The sequence below is a fragment of the Bos mutus genome, chromosome 19 (assembly GCF_027580195.1).
Source record: "Bos mutus isolate GX-2022 chromosome 19, NWIPB_WYAK_1.1, whole genome shotgun sequence".
Taxonomy (NCBI): domain Eukaryota; kingdom Metazoa; phylum Chordata; class Mammalia; order Artiodactyla; family Bovidae; genus Bos; species Bos mutus.
In genome coordinates, this window is record NC_091635.1 from 11384022 (window position 1) to 11399988 (window position 15967).

The following is a 15967-nucleotide window of genomic DNA, read 5'->3' on the forward strand; positions in this document are numbered from 1 at the left end:
GGCTTGGCTCCATCACACACTGGCTCTGTAAACCGGGGAAAGTCTCAAACATCACTGAGCCTCAGCTTCCTCATCTGTAAAATGGGAGTGACAGCCACCTCCCGCAGTTACTATGAGAAACAAATGAGATTACAGATAAAACATGCTTTGTCAACTGTGCAGCTATGTGGAATGTCATCATCATCAACATGAGATGGTGGGGTGGGGAAAGTAAGAAAGAGGGGTAGGGGAGCAGCCACCCCACCAGGCTGCCATCCATCCTGAGCTCCCCATCACCGCCCTCCAGTGCCAGGCAGGGCCAGGGCACCTCCAGCCTCTGTCACCTCAGTCCCAGGCTGAGCGGCCACAGCCTCAGCCACCTTGTGAAGATGGAGATCTCTAACCTGCTTGTTCACACGGTACATGTAGACTCTGCCCTCCTCTCCTTGAATGTGGTAAAATGGGGCCGCCACCAGCAGCAAGTCTGTGATGCCATCCATGTCGACGTCCACAGGGCACAGCTCAGAGCCAAAATAGGACCCCAACTACAGGCCAGGGGAATTGCAGCTCATGGGGAGTGCCAGGGACCCCCCGCCCCCACTGCCACCACCACCACCAGACCCCTCGGCAAGGCTAGATCCCTGCTCATGTTCTTCCTGGACCATCAGATTTGGGTCAGACCAGGTCAGTGTGTTCACCGGAATAACACGGGAGGCTGGGTCAACGGCTGGATCCCCCACGATGGGGAAAACCAGCTGGCACTCAGGCACACAGAGCCGGGGCCAAGGCTGAGTTCTGCTCAGACGCGGTCCCCCACCTGCTGTGTGCCCTGGAGCCCACTCCTTTCCCTCCGGGGTCTCTGGATCCCCATCTATAATAATGGTGTGTGTGTGGGGGGTTCCTTCTCTAACAGGTACCTGCTCGCCCTCCAGCACTGGCATGAAGTTGTTGGTCTCTCTGCCCACCTTCTGGAGCTCAAACACAGCCCCCTGCTGCTTGTGCCTTGGGGCCCCCGCCACATAGGAGAGACCATGAGCCTTGTGCAGCACGGCCACCGAGTAACCTGCCAGGTGGGGTGGTGGAATTGTGATCAGGACCTCCCGCCGGGCCACTCTTTTCTCCTCCACCTTCCCAGTCAGGCCTTCCAAGTAGCTTGGGCAGCGAGGCAAAACTGGAGACACTATCTCATCCTCTTAAAAATCATCAGTGGTGGCTCCCACTTACCCATGTGCTCCGCCACACAGAAGTGATATACACACATTACCACACATACAGCTTCACTCAAAATGCTCTCCACACACATGCACCACCCACGCTCATCACATACGCAGTATATGAAGACTGAGGACCGAGTGAAGGCTCACTCACCACTATTACTAATGGAGAGGCCCCGCCTCCCTAGGCAGCGGCCCAGGACCTGGCACTTTGGTACCAGCCTCAGCGTCCATCCCTCAGTCCACATGAACAACCAGGGCCCTCTCCAGCTAGGAATCCTACCACAGCCTGTGTCCCTACTCAGGCCCCGCCCCCATCCCGGTAGCCTCCGGGCCCCGCCCTCACCCAGGCGGCCTCCGGGCCCCGCCCCTCACCCAGGCGGCCTCCGGGCCCCGCCCCTCACCCAGGCGGCCTCCGGGCCCCGCCCCTCACCCAGGCGGCCTCCGGACCCCGCCCTCACCCAGGTAGCCATACTGCGCAGACTTGGTGTCCACTGCTGTCTGGTTCAGGAAGATGCCGTTACATCTGTGTGTGTCATAGAGCAGTGCGCCCCCGGACCAATCAAAGGCCCCTACGGTTCCGAGCAGCACCTGCCCCTGCAGGGGAGGAGGGTTGGAGGCCATCTGAGCCGGAGGGACTCAGGGCCAGCCAAGGTGACCGCAGGTCTATCTGCCAGCACAGCAAACCTTGCAGGGGATTGGGGGAGGAGGTGGTGGAGATCAGTGCCCACCGGCCCAGAGGCGCAGGAGGAAGGTGAGAGGCAAACACTGGGTTCTGGCCTTGTACCCAGCACTCCACCAGGGCAGCTGTCCCTCCAGTACCAGCAGCCTCTGGCTCAGAAATCCATCCCGGAGGGCCCAGACGTTGAGTGTAAAAAGGACGTGCGTGTGTATTCAGTCACATCAGACTCTTCCTGCGATCCTATGGACTGCAGCCCGCCAGGCTCCTCTGTCCATGGGATTTCCCAGGCAAGAATACTGAAGTGGGCTGCCACTTTCTATTCCATGGGATCTTCCCGACTCAGGGATTGAACCCAGGTCTCCTGCACTGGAGGCAGATTCTTTACCACTGAGCCACCTGGGAAGCCCACATTAAACAAGTATGGCTCAGCAAAATGGGGCTTGTCTCCCCCAAGGCTGCACATCTGGGCCTGGCACCCAAGGCCCACTGTGCTGAGTGACATGCTAACCATGCTCCCACCAGACTCGTGGATCGTGTCCTCATGGCCTCTATCCCACCCCATCGGTGGGGAACAGGGCATCCAGTGGGGAGAAGTAAACCCACCCAGGCCTGGGGTTCCCAGTTTGTGTTAAGTGAGCCACTTAACCCTTGAGCACAGGACAGAATGACTCCCTGTTATAAACAGGGTCACTCTCTCCTCGACCATACAGGTCCAGGTTAGGGTAAGTGCACAGAAGTGTTTTCTTTTGTCCTAGAATGGTTCCTTTCACTACAGGAGGACCCTGTAAGCCAGGTGGGGGCAGGGGAGACCCCGAGTTCCTAGGAGTCCCTGGGGCTCCTCCTCTGTGCTGAGCTCTCCTGGTGCTCAGTCAGCCACGTACCTTATCCAGGATCTGGGCGCTGAACCCAACCTGTGCCAGCTGGTAGTGGAGGGCATCTCCAACCGTGCCTGAAAGCCAAGAAGCCCAGTGAGCCCGCTGTGAGTGGAGGCGAAGGGAAAAACCACGTCAGGGTGGAGACTGAGGGGCCTGCTTTAACAGCTGCCAGCAAAGTAGGCTGGGCTGTTCCCTCCCTCTTCCTGGGCCTCGGTTTCTCATCTGTGAGCTCCTGGGAGCAGGAACCATTCCCCAGTCACCCTTCTTCTTCCAGCAAGAGAAAGAGCTTCTCATCAGAGCTTCACAGAACTTGGGAGTGCCGAGGATGGCTGGGACTATTGTTACCTTTTTATTTTGATTTTTTAAACTTTTTATTTTATATTTGGGGCTTCCCTGGTGACTCAGATGGTAAAGAATCTACCTGCAATGCAGTAGACCTGGGTTCAATCCTTGGGTCAGGAAGATTCCCCTGGAGAAGGGAATGGCTACCCACTCCAGTATTCTTGCCTGGAGAATTCCAAGGACAAAGGGGCCTGGCAGGCTACAGTCCATGGGGTCGCAAAGAGTCGGACACGGCTGAGCGACTAACACTTTCATTTATATTGGAGTATGGCCGATTAACAACGTTGTGATAGTTTCAGATGGACAGTGGAGGAACTCAACCATATATATACAAGTATCCATTCTCCTCCCCCAAACCCTCCTCCCATCCGGCTACCACATAACTTTGAGCAGAGTTCCATGTGCTATACAGTAAGTAGGTCCTTGTTGGTTATCCATTTTAAATACAGCTGTGTGTACCCGCGATCCCAAATTCTCCAACTATTCCTTCCCCTCATCTTCCCCTGTCAGTTGTTGCCTTTTAGAGATGGAACAGCTGAGGCTCAGAGAGGTGAGGGGAGTTGCCAGAGTCCCACACGGAGGGAGGACGGGGATGGGGCTGGAGGGTGGGCCTTGGGCCTCCCGCTGAATGCCGAGGGGGCCGCCACAGGGTGGCCAGGGCCCTGGAGCCTCACCTTCCACGCGAATGATGCTCTCCTGCAGTTTGTTCAGCAGCCCATCCAGAGCCATGTAGTTGGTCACCTTGAAGGCATGATCCTCATCGGGATCCGAGGCGATCAGCTTCAGCTCATGGTATGCTTTACTTTTATTAAATGCTTCTCCCACCTGCACAGAGGCCCCAGGTCAGTGGGCCAGCACTGTGAGGGTCTCAAGGCCCAGGGAGAGAGCTGAGCCCCTCTGTCTGGCCTTCAGGGCCCCCCAGCACCTGCTTCCTTCTTTCCCTGTACCTTGCTTCCCCACACTCTACCTGAATGTTCCTGAACACACCAGGGCCCCCCACCCCTGCCCATGCTGTTTCCTGTGCCTGCAGTCCTTCCAGCCTTCCCGGGCATTAGGTCAGTGGCTCCTCTTGTCCTCTGAGACTCGGCTCTGCATCAGCTCCTCCAGGAAACTTCCCTCCCGGGGGCTCCCAGGGTATCCAGTGCTCTCCCCATAACTTCTGGGAGAGTAAGCTGTGACCACCAGTAGGAAGTGAGCCATCTGGGGGAAGACCCTGAGCGGGGTTGGGAGTGTGGGGAGCACGGGACACAGGGGCTGAGAGAAGTTGGTGTTTGTGACTAGAGCAGGGTTTGGGTAAGCTGCTTTCTGATGCCCCTTAAGGAACCCTGGCTCCTCACTGCCTCAGGCTGTACAGAGTCACGAGGTACCCCCAGCTCCTGGCTCTTACCCCAATGGCAAAGCGCTCAACACCACGCATCTTTGGGGAATTGATGACAGTCGTGAGGTTGAGGGGGTCCTGGAAGATTTCCCCATCGGTGAGCACCACCATGACCTTGGATGCCTTTGCTCTTGAGCCTTGGTTTGGTGTGAAGATGTTATCTCTAAGTCGGGGAGGGAGAAAGGGAGAGAGAACTTTGCCAGATGGTTGACTGAGCCCTGGGGAGGTTTTATTCACTGGCTTATTTTAGAATCAAAGAAGATTAAAGGAGCCCTCCTAAGAGGACAGAGCCCCAAAGAGGGGTGGTGATGTCTCTGGGTACACAGCAGCACAGGTACAGGAGGTAAGACCACAGCGCAGGTGTTCTTACCCCTCACCTGCTCCCAACAGACAGGTGACACCAGAGGACAGCACTGGAGCCTATTCCTTGTGTGTATGTCAGACTAATAATGATATTAATTACAATGGCTAAGATTTACATAGCACGTATGTGCCAGCCACTGTGGTAAGAACCACATATATATGTATTTTTTGGTCGCACCCTGTGGGATCTTAGTTCCCCAACTAAGGATCAACCTATGCTCTCTGCATTGGAAGTGCACAGTCTTAACCACTGAACCAGCAGAGAAAACCTAGCACTGAACATATTTTAACCCATTTATCCTCAAAAATCCTATAAGGCAAGTATAATTATTATTATTATTTGGCCACCCCTTGCAGCTTGTAGGATTTTAGTTCCCTGAACAGGGATTGAACCTGGACTTCAGTGGTGAAAGTGCAGAATCCTAATCACTGGACCACCAGGGAATTCCCTATGATTCTCAATTTTAATGTGAGGCAGTTGAAACACAAAGAAGTTAAACAGCTTGCCCAAAGTCTCACGAGTGCAAACTGGAGCTGGGATTGAAGCCAGGAAGCCTGCCCACTCACTCCTCTGGTAAGCACTGTGCCCCACTGCTGCTCACAGGAGTAGTCTTTGGAAGAATTTTTGGAGGACTGTCCTGGGGTGTCATCCATCTGCCAAGGCTGGATTGGAAGACCTCACAGTCCCCTTTTAGCCAAGGAAGAGCCTGAACCCTGACCCTGTCCTCTACATAGTCTGTCCAGCCACCTTCTCCAAGCAGGATGTCTCAGAGCCTCTGGGCAGGGTCACAGGCTGGCAGCCAGTAGGTCTACAGATAACTCACAGGACGTGCTGCATGGCAGAGGCAGTCTTGGTGATTTTTCCCACTTGACTGATGTTCTTCACTCTGTCCAAGGAGGCTCTAACGTCTTGGCTGTCTAGAAGGTCAAGCTCGGTCTGGATGACTTCTCCATATTGCACCACAGCAAATCTGCACTGCAGGGCAGGGGCCAAGAAGGGAGGAGTTTGGCAGAGCTGCTCAAGGCCACCCCTACCCCTTAGATGGCTCCCCCTGGAAGAAGTGGAAGAATCCACTCATTCCTCTTAGTCTCTGGGCAGGAGGAGATGCTCAGGCAGAGGGCAACCTCTAAGCCAGCAGGGGTGGAGAAAGGTGTGATAGCAATGGCTCCTGGGGAATCATGGGCTTCTCCCGAATCTATGTCCCTGGGTAGCCCCCTCTTCCACATTGACTCCAGGATAGGCTGTGGTGACTTGCTTTGGCCCATGGACATCAGGAAATGTGATGCAATCAGAGCATTGGAAAGTGCTTGCCATGAAAGAGTTGGGCTGGGCTGTTGGAGACAAATGGCCCAGAAAAGTGAAGGCAATTTACGGTCCAGTCAAGCAGGTGTCTGCATCTGCAGGAATTAACTCCTGGTAAGAACAGCAGAAGAACCTCCCAGCTCAGCCCAACCTGAATGGCTGGCCCACAGAAGGAGAACAGATCCTTGGTGGATGTTTTGAAGCAGTTTGTTCACAGTGGTGGTAGACAACCCACAAGTTGTGTGAATCCAGCTCTAAGGGAAGCCCACCTCAAAGCACTTCGTATAAAAGTTCTTCATCATGTCGTAGATGAAGTCTTTGGCTTTCTGGAAGTCCGGGGGATCAATGCTTCCTGAGCCATCCAGGACGATGGCGATCTCAGTGCCTGGGCCAAGATGGGGAGCAGGTTAGGAGTGGCTGTGGCGTCTGGAGTGAGGGCAGCTCTTCCTGCTCTGAAGGGCACCCGCCCAGTCAAGCCCTGAAGGCTCAGTTCAGGGGGGACTCAGATGCCACTCCCAAGAGTGAAGCCTTTGTCTCAGAGGCAGAGAGAGCCAGAACCTGCTCAGGCTCTGATGTATGAGTCTCTCCCAGCACCCTTGCTCCCTGGGCCTACAGATGAGGGGAGACAGAGCTGGTCAAGCCTGCAGAATCCAGCCACTCCTCCCACCTCTTGGAAAAGGCACACCTCAACTCTAGAGGTCTCCAGCATAGGGGTCAGCTCTGACAGCCTCTGGGAGCAGCCCAGATCTGCCTCTTCTCACCAGCTGCCTCCTCCTCCTCTTCCTCCTCTTCCACCTTCAAATCCCGTCGCCTCCTGGCTGTGTTCTCTGTGCTGCCTTTTTTGTCCCTGGGGCAGGCTTCAGCATCCACAGGGGCGTCGGGATCCAGAAATCTTTCTTTAAAAAGTCCACATGGAAGAGCTCAGAGTCAGACAGCTTCCTGGTTCACCTCCAGGCCAGCCCTCACTTAGCTTTCCCTGGTTCCCTCTCCAGGCTGCCCTGCCCTCTCCAGGCCCCTGTGTCCCTCCACATCTACCGCAGGCTGGTGCCTCTTCTTGCAGACCCCAGGAGAGCCCTCAGAGCTGTCCAAGGCCAACGCAGGTCCAGTGCTTACCAAGGTTGGAGAAGTAGACCTGGGCCCGGGGACGGAGGTCAGGGGTCAGCAGGCTGCAGTTGCCTGTGAGCTCTGAGCTGAGGCTGTGGGGCTGCCGGGTTGGCACTTGAATGCAGACCTGGTAGAACAGGGGAACAAAGAAGGGGCAAGCCAGAGTCACCCCTGACCCAGGCCACACCCACACCCCCATGCCAGAACCCAGAGCCTCAACCAGGCAGGGGCCACAGAACAGCCTGTTCGCCCCTCCCCAGGGGGAGGACGAGTCAGCGCCAGCGTCAGCGTCACACAGTGTACCCAGGTCAGAGCCGCCATCAGCCCTGGGGTTGATCAATGATATACCTGGGCTCAGCCCTGAGAATAACACACCAGCCAGGACTAGTATCCACAGGGGTCAACCACAGGGGTCACCACCAGCTCCCCGAGGCCCTCCATCCCCTATGCCACGCACACTCACCAGAACACCGTGGTGGTTCCGGACAGCCGTCACGCCCTGGTACCTCCCCTTTGGGATGGGGACGTGCTCTGAAACAGTGAAGCCCAGGTAAGGGGGGAGGGATGCTGGGAGGCAACCCAGGAGCCAAGGCTGAGGCCACAGGGCCGTCTTGGTCAAGGCCCCATGAGGACCAGCTGGCCACTCAGAGCAACCTCCAGAAGCTGGATGGGGGAGCCTTCAAGGACAAGCCTCTCCCCCAGGCTCCTTCAGCGTCTCGTTCAACACGTGCCCCATGATGTCTGCTCTATGCTTGGCCTGTGACAGATGGTGATAGGGATCCAGAAACACTGAGACCTGCTGCTGGTCCTCAGGGGCTCCTGGGCTGGTGGGCAGGCAGGTAGAGAAGCAGCAGCTGGCATGTGTGTGCGGCACGGGGGAGGAGGGCAAGAGGCTGAGGGACTGGCCGAGAGTCTGATGAACGCTCCCCTCGCCAGGTCCCGTCCCTGGGGAATCTCATTGCCCCACACCTGCAGGGGCAGAAGTGTAGCTCCTTCCCCTCCCTCCCCACTGTGGACCTCAGCAGACTCTCATATTTGAGTCACAGGATCACTCAGCCACCGTGCTGGACCATGTTCCCTTCTGAGGCAGAGATGGAGGCTGTTCAACACAGGGCCTCCCTCACAGTCTAGGACTCCACCCAACACTGCCGAGCGGTCATCAGCAAAGATGGGCCTTCAGCCGGGCTGGGTGGGTGGTGAGTGTTTGGTCAATGACTGAATGAGGTCCATTCCTTTGTTCATTCAAACAGCATTATTGAGCACTTAATATATGGCAGGCCGCATGCATTGGAAAAGACCCTGATGCTGGGAAAGATTGAAGGCGGAAGGAGAACGGGACGAAAGAGGATGAGATGGTTGGATGGCTTCACCAACTCAATGAATGTGAGTTTGAGCAAGCTCTGGGGGATGGTGAAGAACAGGGAAGCCTGGCGTGCTGCAGTCCATGGGGCTGCAAAGAGTTGGACACAATTTAGCGACTGAACAACAGCAATATGCTGGACGACAAGATGGCCACGGTTAGATGGGAGCGGGAAGGCTTGGGTCCCACTGAGGTGCAATGAGTTGGGGTAGGTGGGTTTTGGAATCAAGTGGAGTTGGATTCGCATCTTTGGTACTACCCAGATATGTGATGTTAGTCATACTGGAAACCAGAGGCCTTCTCTGAACTGTAGCTTCCTCTTCTGTAAAAGGCTGTGGTTTTGAGAATTAAAAGTACACGAAGTACATAAAAGAGTGTCAGGCGACATGGTGAACACTCCATACATTTTCGATTTCATTTTCATTGTTAGAATTGGATCTGGAAAGATGGGTTAGGGGTTAGGGTTGGGTAGAGATGGGATTGGGCACCAGGGGGGAAGGCTTGTTGCTGCGGAGTCTATGGTGGAGGGACCGGATTAGGTGGGGCCGGGGCTGGAATGATTGGCCTGGATGAGTGGGATTCCTGGAAAGGAGGTCCTGGGAGTATTCCCTGGAGTGGGGGCTGACTTACCTACTGGTTGGCAGTGGAGCTCATCCTGGATGAGAGAGCACTGATGCAGGGGCTTTGCTGTTCGGCTGGTTCTGGGGCTGGTGACCAGGAGCCTGAGCAAAAGAGTTGAGCTTGTCAAGGATCCCCTGTCGCCTCCCCACTGCCCAGGCTCGGTCCTTCCGTTCCAGGCCCAGAGACCCAAAGGCTCCCCATCTGGAAAACGATGGAAAAGACCAGCCCAGGACAGGCAGGCAGGCTCCCAGCCCAGGACAGTGGATCTGCATTTTAAGGGAGGCACGGGCTTTAACCTTCACATGGTTTCCAGCAGGCAATGGCTAAATCCCTCCCCTCTCTGCCTGCTGGCCCACCCTGACAGACACGGGGTGATACTGGTGGTAAATAAAGACTCTCTGCTCTTTGATCGGGGGGGGGGCACCCGGAAGCCACCAGCAGCACAGTTGTTTCTGTTGCCGGCAGTGCTGGCTTCCTAGTGGCTGCTGGGGGGGTCTGCCCCCACCTGGCTTCAGTGACCGTGCTTCCTGAGAAGAGCATTCTAGTGCCCCCTCTCACAGGGGCTGGTCAGAACTGGAGGTTCTGGGCACCTCGGCCTGGTTAAGGAAGCCTCAGGAGATGTGATTCCCGATGGCAAACTCTGCCCCCGACTCAGAGCCCAGAGAGACACAGAGACAGCGTCGGCCTGAATATTCTCGGTGTCCATGCCACCCAGGGAGGATAAGAGCTGCCCCTGACAGGGAGGTCTCTCTGTCTTAAGGGCTGTGAGTAGGGGGCACTGGGGAAGGGTAACAGGGAAGCAAGTCCAGGGTTTTACACCAAGGGCAGTGCGAAGCCACAGAGGGCTTTATGAAAGGGAACCACACGCTTAGACAGGTCATGATGAGCCATGGTGGGCCGGGGGCCAGAAACAAGGTTAGGTTGCCACTTCCTCACCTCTTGTTACCTGACATTTTAGGAAGTTATGAAAGATTCTCACTTTATCTTTCATGGTTGACAGGATAATAATAAAATCTATACTGGGTGTGTGCCCTCCCCAGCTTATCCCAAGCTGACTTCCACCCCGATAGGACTCCTGTCAAGGTCAGCGGTGGTCCCCACATTGCCAAGTCCAAGGGACACCTTCCCGTCCTCATCTTCCTAAGGGCCCATCTCCCCCTTGAAGCACTTTCTTCTGGATTTCCCCTGACCTTCCTCACTATTCCTTCTCCTAATCCTTGGCTTGTTCCTTTGCTGTCTGACTTCTAAATGTCACCTGCGCTGGGTGGGTCCCTGTATTCCTCACCACACACTCTCCCTATCGATCCCCTCCAATCACTGGCTTCAATACACCTACAGATGCTGACATCCCCATCTTTATACCTGCAATTCTAGGATTCCTCCACCAGCAGCCAAATGAAGGATTTCCCTGACAGTCCAATGGTTAAGACTCTGTACGTTCAATGCAAGGAGTGAGGGTTCAATCCCTGGTCAGGGAACTAAGACACCACATGCTGTGTGGCACAGCCAAAAAATAATAAAAATAAGAATAAATACAAATTAGCTTCACCCTTGGAAAAAAGAAGAAAAAAAGCCAGATGAGCATAGCTATAGAAAATAGAATAATGACCCTTCCACTCCCAGAGAAGTCCATGTCCTAATTCCCAGAACCCACAAATAAGCTACTTTTTATGGCAAAAGGCACTTTGTAGATGTGATTAAGTTAAGGATCTTGTGACAGTTTATCCTGGATTATGTGAGTAGGCCCAATGTAATCAGGCTTTCCCGATGGCTCAGCAGGTAAAGAATTTGCCTGCAGTGCAGAAGACACAGGAGATTCAGGTTCAATCTGAGAGTCGGACAGATCCCCTAGAGGAGGAAAATGGCAGTCCACTCCAGTATTTTTGCCTGAAAAATCCCATGGACAGAGGAGACTGGTGGGCTACAGTCCAAAGCATCGCAAAGAATCGTACATGACGGGGCGACCCAGCATGCACATCAGTGTAACCACAGGGGTCCTTATCAGAGGGAGGCGCTGCTGGCCTTAAAGATGGAGGAGGGTCCACAAGCCAAGGGGTCCAGGCAGTCCCTCGAAGCTAAAAGAAGTGAGGGTACAGATAGATTCTCCTCTTGAGCCCCTAAAGGAACAAAGCCCTGCCAACTCCTTGATTTTAGTTCAGTAAGACCCGTGAAGGACTCTGAGCTTCAAAACTTTAAGATAATAAATTCGTTTTTTTTTTGGTTTTTTCTTTTTGGCCACAGGGCACGTGGGATCTTAGTTCCCTGACCAGGGGTCAAACCTGTGCCCCCTGCATTGGAGAGGCAGAGTCTTAACCACTGAACTGTGGTTTCTGTACAAATGTGTACTGTTCTAAGCCACTTAAGTTTGTTGTGAGTTTTTAACATATTTATTTGGCTGTGTTGGGTCTTGATTGCTATATGTGGGATCTTTTGTTGCCGAACATGGACTCACTAGCCGTGGCTTGCAGGCTCAGTAGATGTGGCACACAGGTTTAGTTGCCCCACAGCGTGTGGGATCTTAGTTCCCTGATCAGGGATTAAACCCTTGTCCCCTGCACTGGAAGGTGGATTCTTAACCACTGGAGCACCAGGAAAGTCGCACGTTTGTGGTGACTTTGTTATAGCAGCCCTAGGAAGTAATAAATAACCTACTGCCCAGAGTCTAACACGTCTCTCAAATTTAGAATGTCCAAAACAGAACTATGGTCTTGTCCTCCTGCGCCTGAACTGAACCTTTCCATCTCCCCGCCACGGATGCATGTCACCCCTGACCACCACGTTCTGGAGTCCGAGGCCTGGGGGGCCCCCTTGCTTCATTCTTTCACTCATCCCCTCCATCAAATGCATCAGTAAACCCTACTGGTTTTTCCTCCAAATTATATCTACAGAACATCTCTTCTCTCTGTCTCCCCTGCCACCATCATCTCGCCTGATGTGTAGTAATAGCCTCCTAACTATTATTTCTTTTTTAAAATTCAGTCTTGTAAATTACACCACATCACTCCCCTACATCAGCAACCTCCCATGTCCTTAGAAAGAGAGTCTGCCCATACCCCTCGCTGCAGCCAACAGGGCCTTGCACCGTCTAGCACCTTCCCCAACCCTGAGACTCCCCTCCAGCTCCTTCGCTCCTCAAGCTCTAGCTCCACACGGGCTGGCTGCTGTTCCTAGGCTGCACCCAGCTCTTTGCTGGCTTGGGCCTTCTGCCTTGCTGTCCCCTACTTTCCCCAAACCTGGCCCATTCTCATTCCTTGGCCTCGCTTAACTGTCACAAATGCTTTCTCCAACCAGCCTCACATCACAACCCAGTTTCTCTGCTTTTTATCAGCCCATTCATTCCCTTCCCAGAACTTGTCCTGTTTGATGGCATCCTGTTCACTTTTTTATTGTTTATTATCTCTCTCTCCCCCTAGATGATATGTTCCCCAAGGATCTTATCTATCTTGTTTGTTGTATTATTTAAGGCGCCTGGAATGTGGCACTTCTGTAGAGCAGGGGCTTGGTAAATATTTGTTGAGTGATGATTGAATGACTGTCCAGGCAGCAGGTGAGGGGGCCAGTGTAGGGTGAGGTTGAGGAGGGCCGCATGCAGCTCAGCTCTGTGGGCTTAAATCTGAGCCCCCAGATTAGGTTGCCTGCTCAGCAACCTTGCCTCTTTCCCAGACCCTGCCCAGCCCGAGCCTCAGCCCTGGGCCCAGCACCTTATTCTCTGCTCCCCCACAAAGGTGGGCTCAGAACTGGGCTCTAACCCAGACCACATTTTGGTGCTGTAGGTGCAGCCTAGAATAGCCTCAGGTCTCCTTCCTTCTTTAGGCCTTGGCGCAAGCTGTTACTTCCGCTTGTGGTGCCTTTCACCTCCTTTTCCTGCAGAACAGTCTTCCTAAATACCAGTTCGTCAAAAAGCCTTCCCCAAAGAAGGAGCACCTTGACCCTTTCCAAGCCTTCTAGGAAGCCCCCACTCCTGGACACCTACGCTTATCCCCGACTTTTGTTCCCACGTAGACTGTGAGTTCTGGTGGGACTACCACGTACAGTTGCACACGTTGCACACTGCAGAACCCAAGGTTGCCTTCATACCATAGTCATGCAGTGCCGTGGCCTGGGGCCCAGTCTGAGCTGCTTCTGCTGCTCACCCCTTTAACTAGCCCCTCCATGGTGGGTGGTCTCTTGATCTACAGGTTTATCCACCAAGAGACTGGCAAACTAAATTCTAACTGACTTTACCATCAGCTGATAGCCCCAGAGACCCTATTACACCTGGGCTGAGTACAGCCCATCTCCTACCTTCACCCAGCTCTCACTCAGAGGCTATTCCCATACTTCCCGTGTGAAGTGAAAGTGAAGTCGCTCAGTAGTGTCCGACTCTTTGTGACACTTTGGACTGTCAGGCTCCTCCATCCATGGAATTTTCCAAGCAAGAATACTGGAGTGGGTTGCCATTTCCTTCTCCAGGGGATCTTCCTGACCCAGGGATCAAACCCGGGTCTCCAGCGTTGCAGGCAGACGCTTTTACCATCTGAGTCACCACATTTATATCCCATTCCACCTACTGCAGCAGCCAAGTCCATGATGCTGCCAGCTCTGGCTGTTACATCTTACAGAGAAATGACATGAGGGAAAGAGGGGACACATCATCCTTGCCCAGGGACCCCAGCTAGTTCCTCTGTGGCCCAGACAGCCAGAAATGCATTTCCTGCCCTGTGAGCAGCCCGTGGTCTCAGGCTCCAAGGTTTGAAACCCAGAAGTGCCTCCCACCACATCCTCCTCCCCTGCACGTTCAAACCTGTGAGCCCCTCTCTGCTTCAACAGGTGTTCAGGGAGGTTTTCTTGAGCCCAAGAGCGCTCTTCCCCCAGCCCTGAGGTGGGAGGTGGGGTGGCTCAGAGCCTTCTGCTCTGGGAACTTCAAAGACCCCTCCTCCGCTATGGCCTTTTGGCTTGGCTTCTGAGAGAGAGGGGTTAAAGTCTGTTGGGCCTGAAGTGGGTGTGGTGAGGGCCTTGCTGGGGTACTGGTGGGAGGGGGGCTGGGCAGGAGACAGTCACAGATAACTCAGGCTGAAACCCAGCCGTGAGCTGGGGAGCAATCAGAATGTCAGGCACTGCAAACTTCGTTAAAACTGAACGCTGACCCAGTGCAGAAGCCATGATCTAGCAATTCCACAGCTGGGCTCCCCGGTGTTTGATTAAAAAAGATGCCCAGTGAAAGAAAATGCAGAGCTGCGCTGGTTGTCATAGGCCAAGGAAACTGCCAGAACACCTCTCATCAGCACTGTTCCCACAAGGGAAAACTCTAGCAACGGCAATGGGTACCACTGCCACAGGGAAGGCTGACGAAATTCCTAGACTGGGTGTTGAGGGAGAGAAGCCTGACTGTCATCTTGGCGACCACAGGGGACGTTGGAGGGTGTGTTGTGACCCTTGACTGCAAAACTTCTAAAACCAGACATGTCTCTACATACCACCACTACCTCCCGCTGATAGAATCCACATTTGATCGACTTGCTTATTGTCTACCTTCCTTGAGCATGAGGATTTGTGTCTGTTTTGTTCACCACGGTACCCTCAGGGCCTGGCACACAGTAGGTGCTCTGTATGAATGCTTGTGAAAGGACTCTGGTGGTCCAATGGGTCCAATGCAGGGGGCCTGGTTTCCATCCCCAGTCAGGGAATCAGATTCCACATGCTCCAAGGAGAAACCCCACATGCCGCAGCTAAAGACTGGCACGGCCAAATACATAAATATTTTTAAAATAAATAAATGCTTGTGGAGTGAAGGGCCGTGGTATAAATCATTCTACAACCTGCCTTCTCCATTTTACAATATGTTTTGAGATTGACTCAGTTCATAACCATTGCACTCAATTCATTCATTTTACCAGCTTTTGGTATCACATTAGGTGATTCACACCTTATTTCTTTCACTTTCCAATGATGCTTATTTCAAAACAGCATCACAATCGATACCTCTACGAGTATCTGAGAATACCCCTGGGGTTGGTATCTAGGGGTGGGATCCCCAAGTCAAAGGCTATGTGCATCCTCAGACCTGCTTGATACGACAAAATGATTCACCCAGGAGATGATACCAACTCGCATTTCCACAAGTCCCTCCTTCACCACATCCTGGCCAACAGAATGTTGTCAGACAAAATGTTTTGCTTATCTATTGGGTGGGTATGGATGATATGTTTAAAATACAAAGTGATGTGTATTGATCTTAAACTTAGCCATCAGTTCAATTCAGTGAACTTCCTGATGTTCAAGCTGGTTTTAGAAAAGGCAGAGGAACCAGAGATCAAATTGCCAACATCTGCTGGATCATGGAAAAAGCAAGAGAGGTCCAGAAAAACATCTATTTCTGCTTTATTGACTATGCCAAAGCCTTTGACTGTATGGATCACAGTAAACTGTGGAACATTCTGAAAGAGATGGGAATACCAGACCACCTGACCTGCCTCTTGAGAAATCTGTATGCAGGTCAGGAAGCAACAGTTAGAACTGGACATGGAACAACAGGCTGGTTCCAAATAGGAAAAGGAGTACGTCAAGGCTGTATATTGTCACCGTGCTTATTTAACTTATATGCAGAGTACATCATGAGAAACACTGGACTGGAAGAAACACAAGCTGGAATCAAGATTGCCAGGAGAAATATCAATAAACTTAGCCATAAATTGTGTCAAACCCTTAACGTGCATTAACTCAGACAGTCTTTGCAACAACCCTGTAAAGTAGGAAAATATCACCCC

The 15967-nt window shown here is 53.2% G+C and overlaps 1 protein-coding gene across 1 annotated transcript in view; it reads right to left on the minus strand.

Annotated features, from left to right (window-relative positions):
• The window catches only part of ITGAE (integrin subunit alpha E), a 62122-nt gene that overhangs the window by 28237 nt on the left and 17918 nt on the right, over nt 1-15967 (minus strand). The window contains 12 exon segments of the mRNA XM_070389241.1: nt 384-524; nt 897-1042; nt 1655-1790; nt 2757-2824; nt 3767-3917; nt 4480-4633; nt 5658-5809; nt 6406-6521; nt 6898-7032; nt 7250-7367; nt 7704-7771; nt 9231-9322. Of these exon segments, the coding sequence (XP_070245342.1) occupies nt 384-524; nt 897-1042; nt 1655-1790; nt 2757-2824; nt 3767-3917; nt 4480-4633; nt 5658-5809; nt 6406-6521; nt 6898-7032; nt 7250-7367; nt 7704-7771; nt 9231-9322 (1477 nt within the window).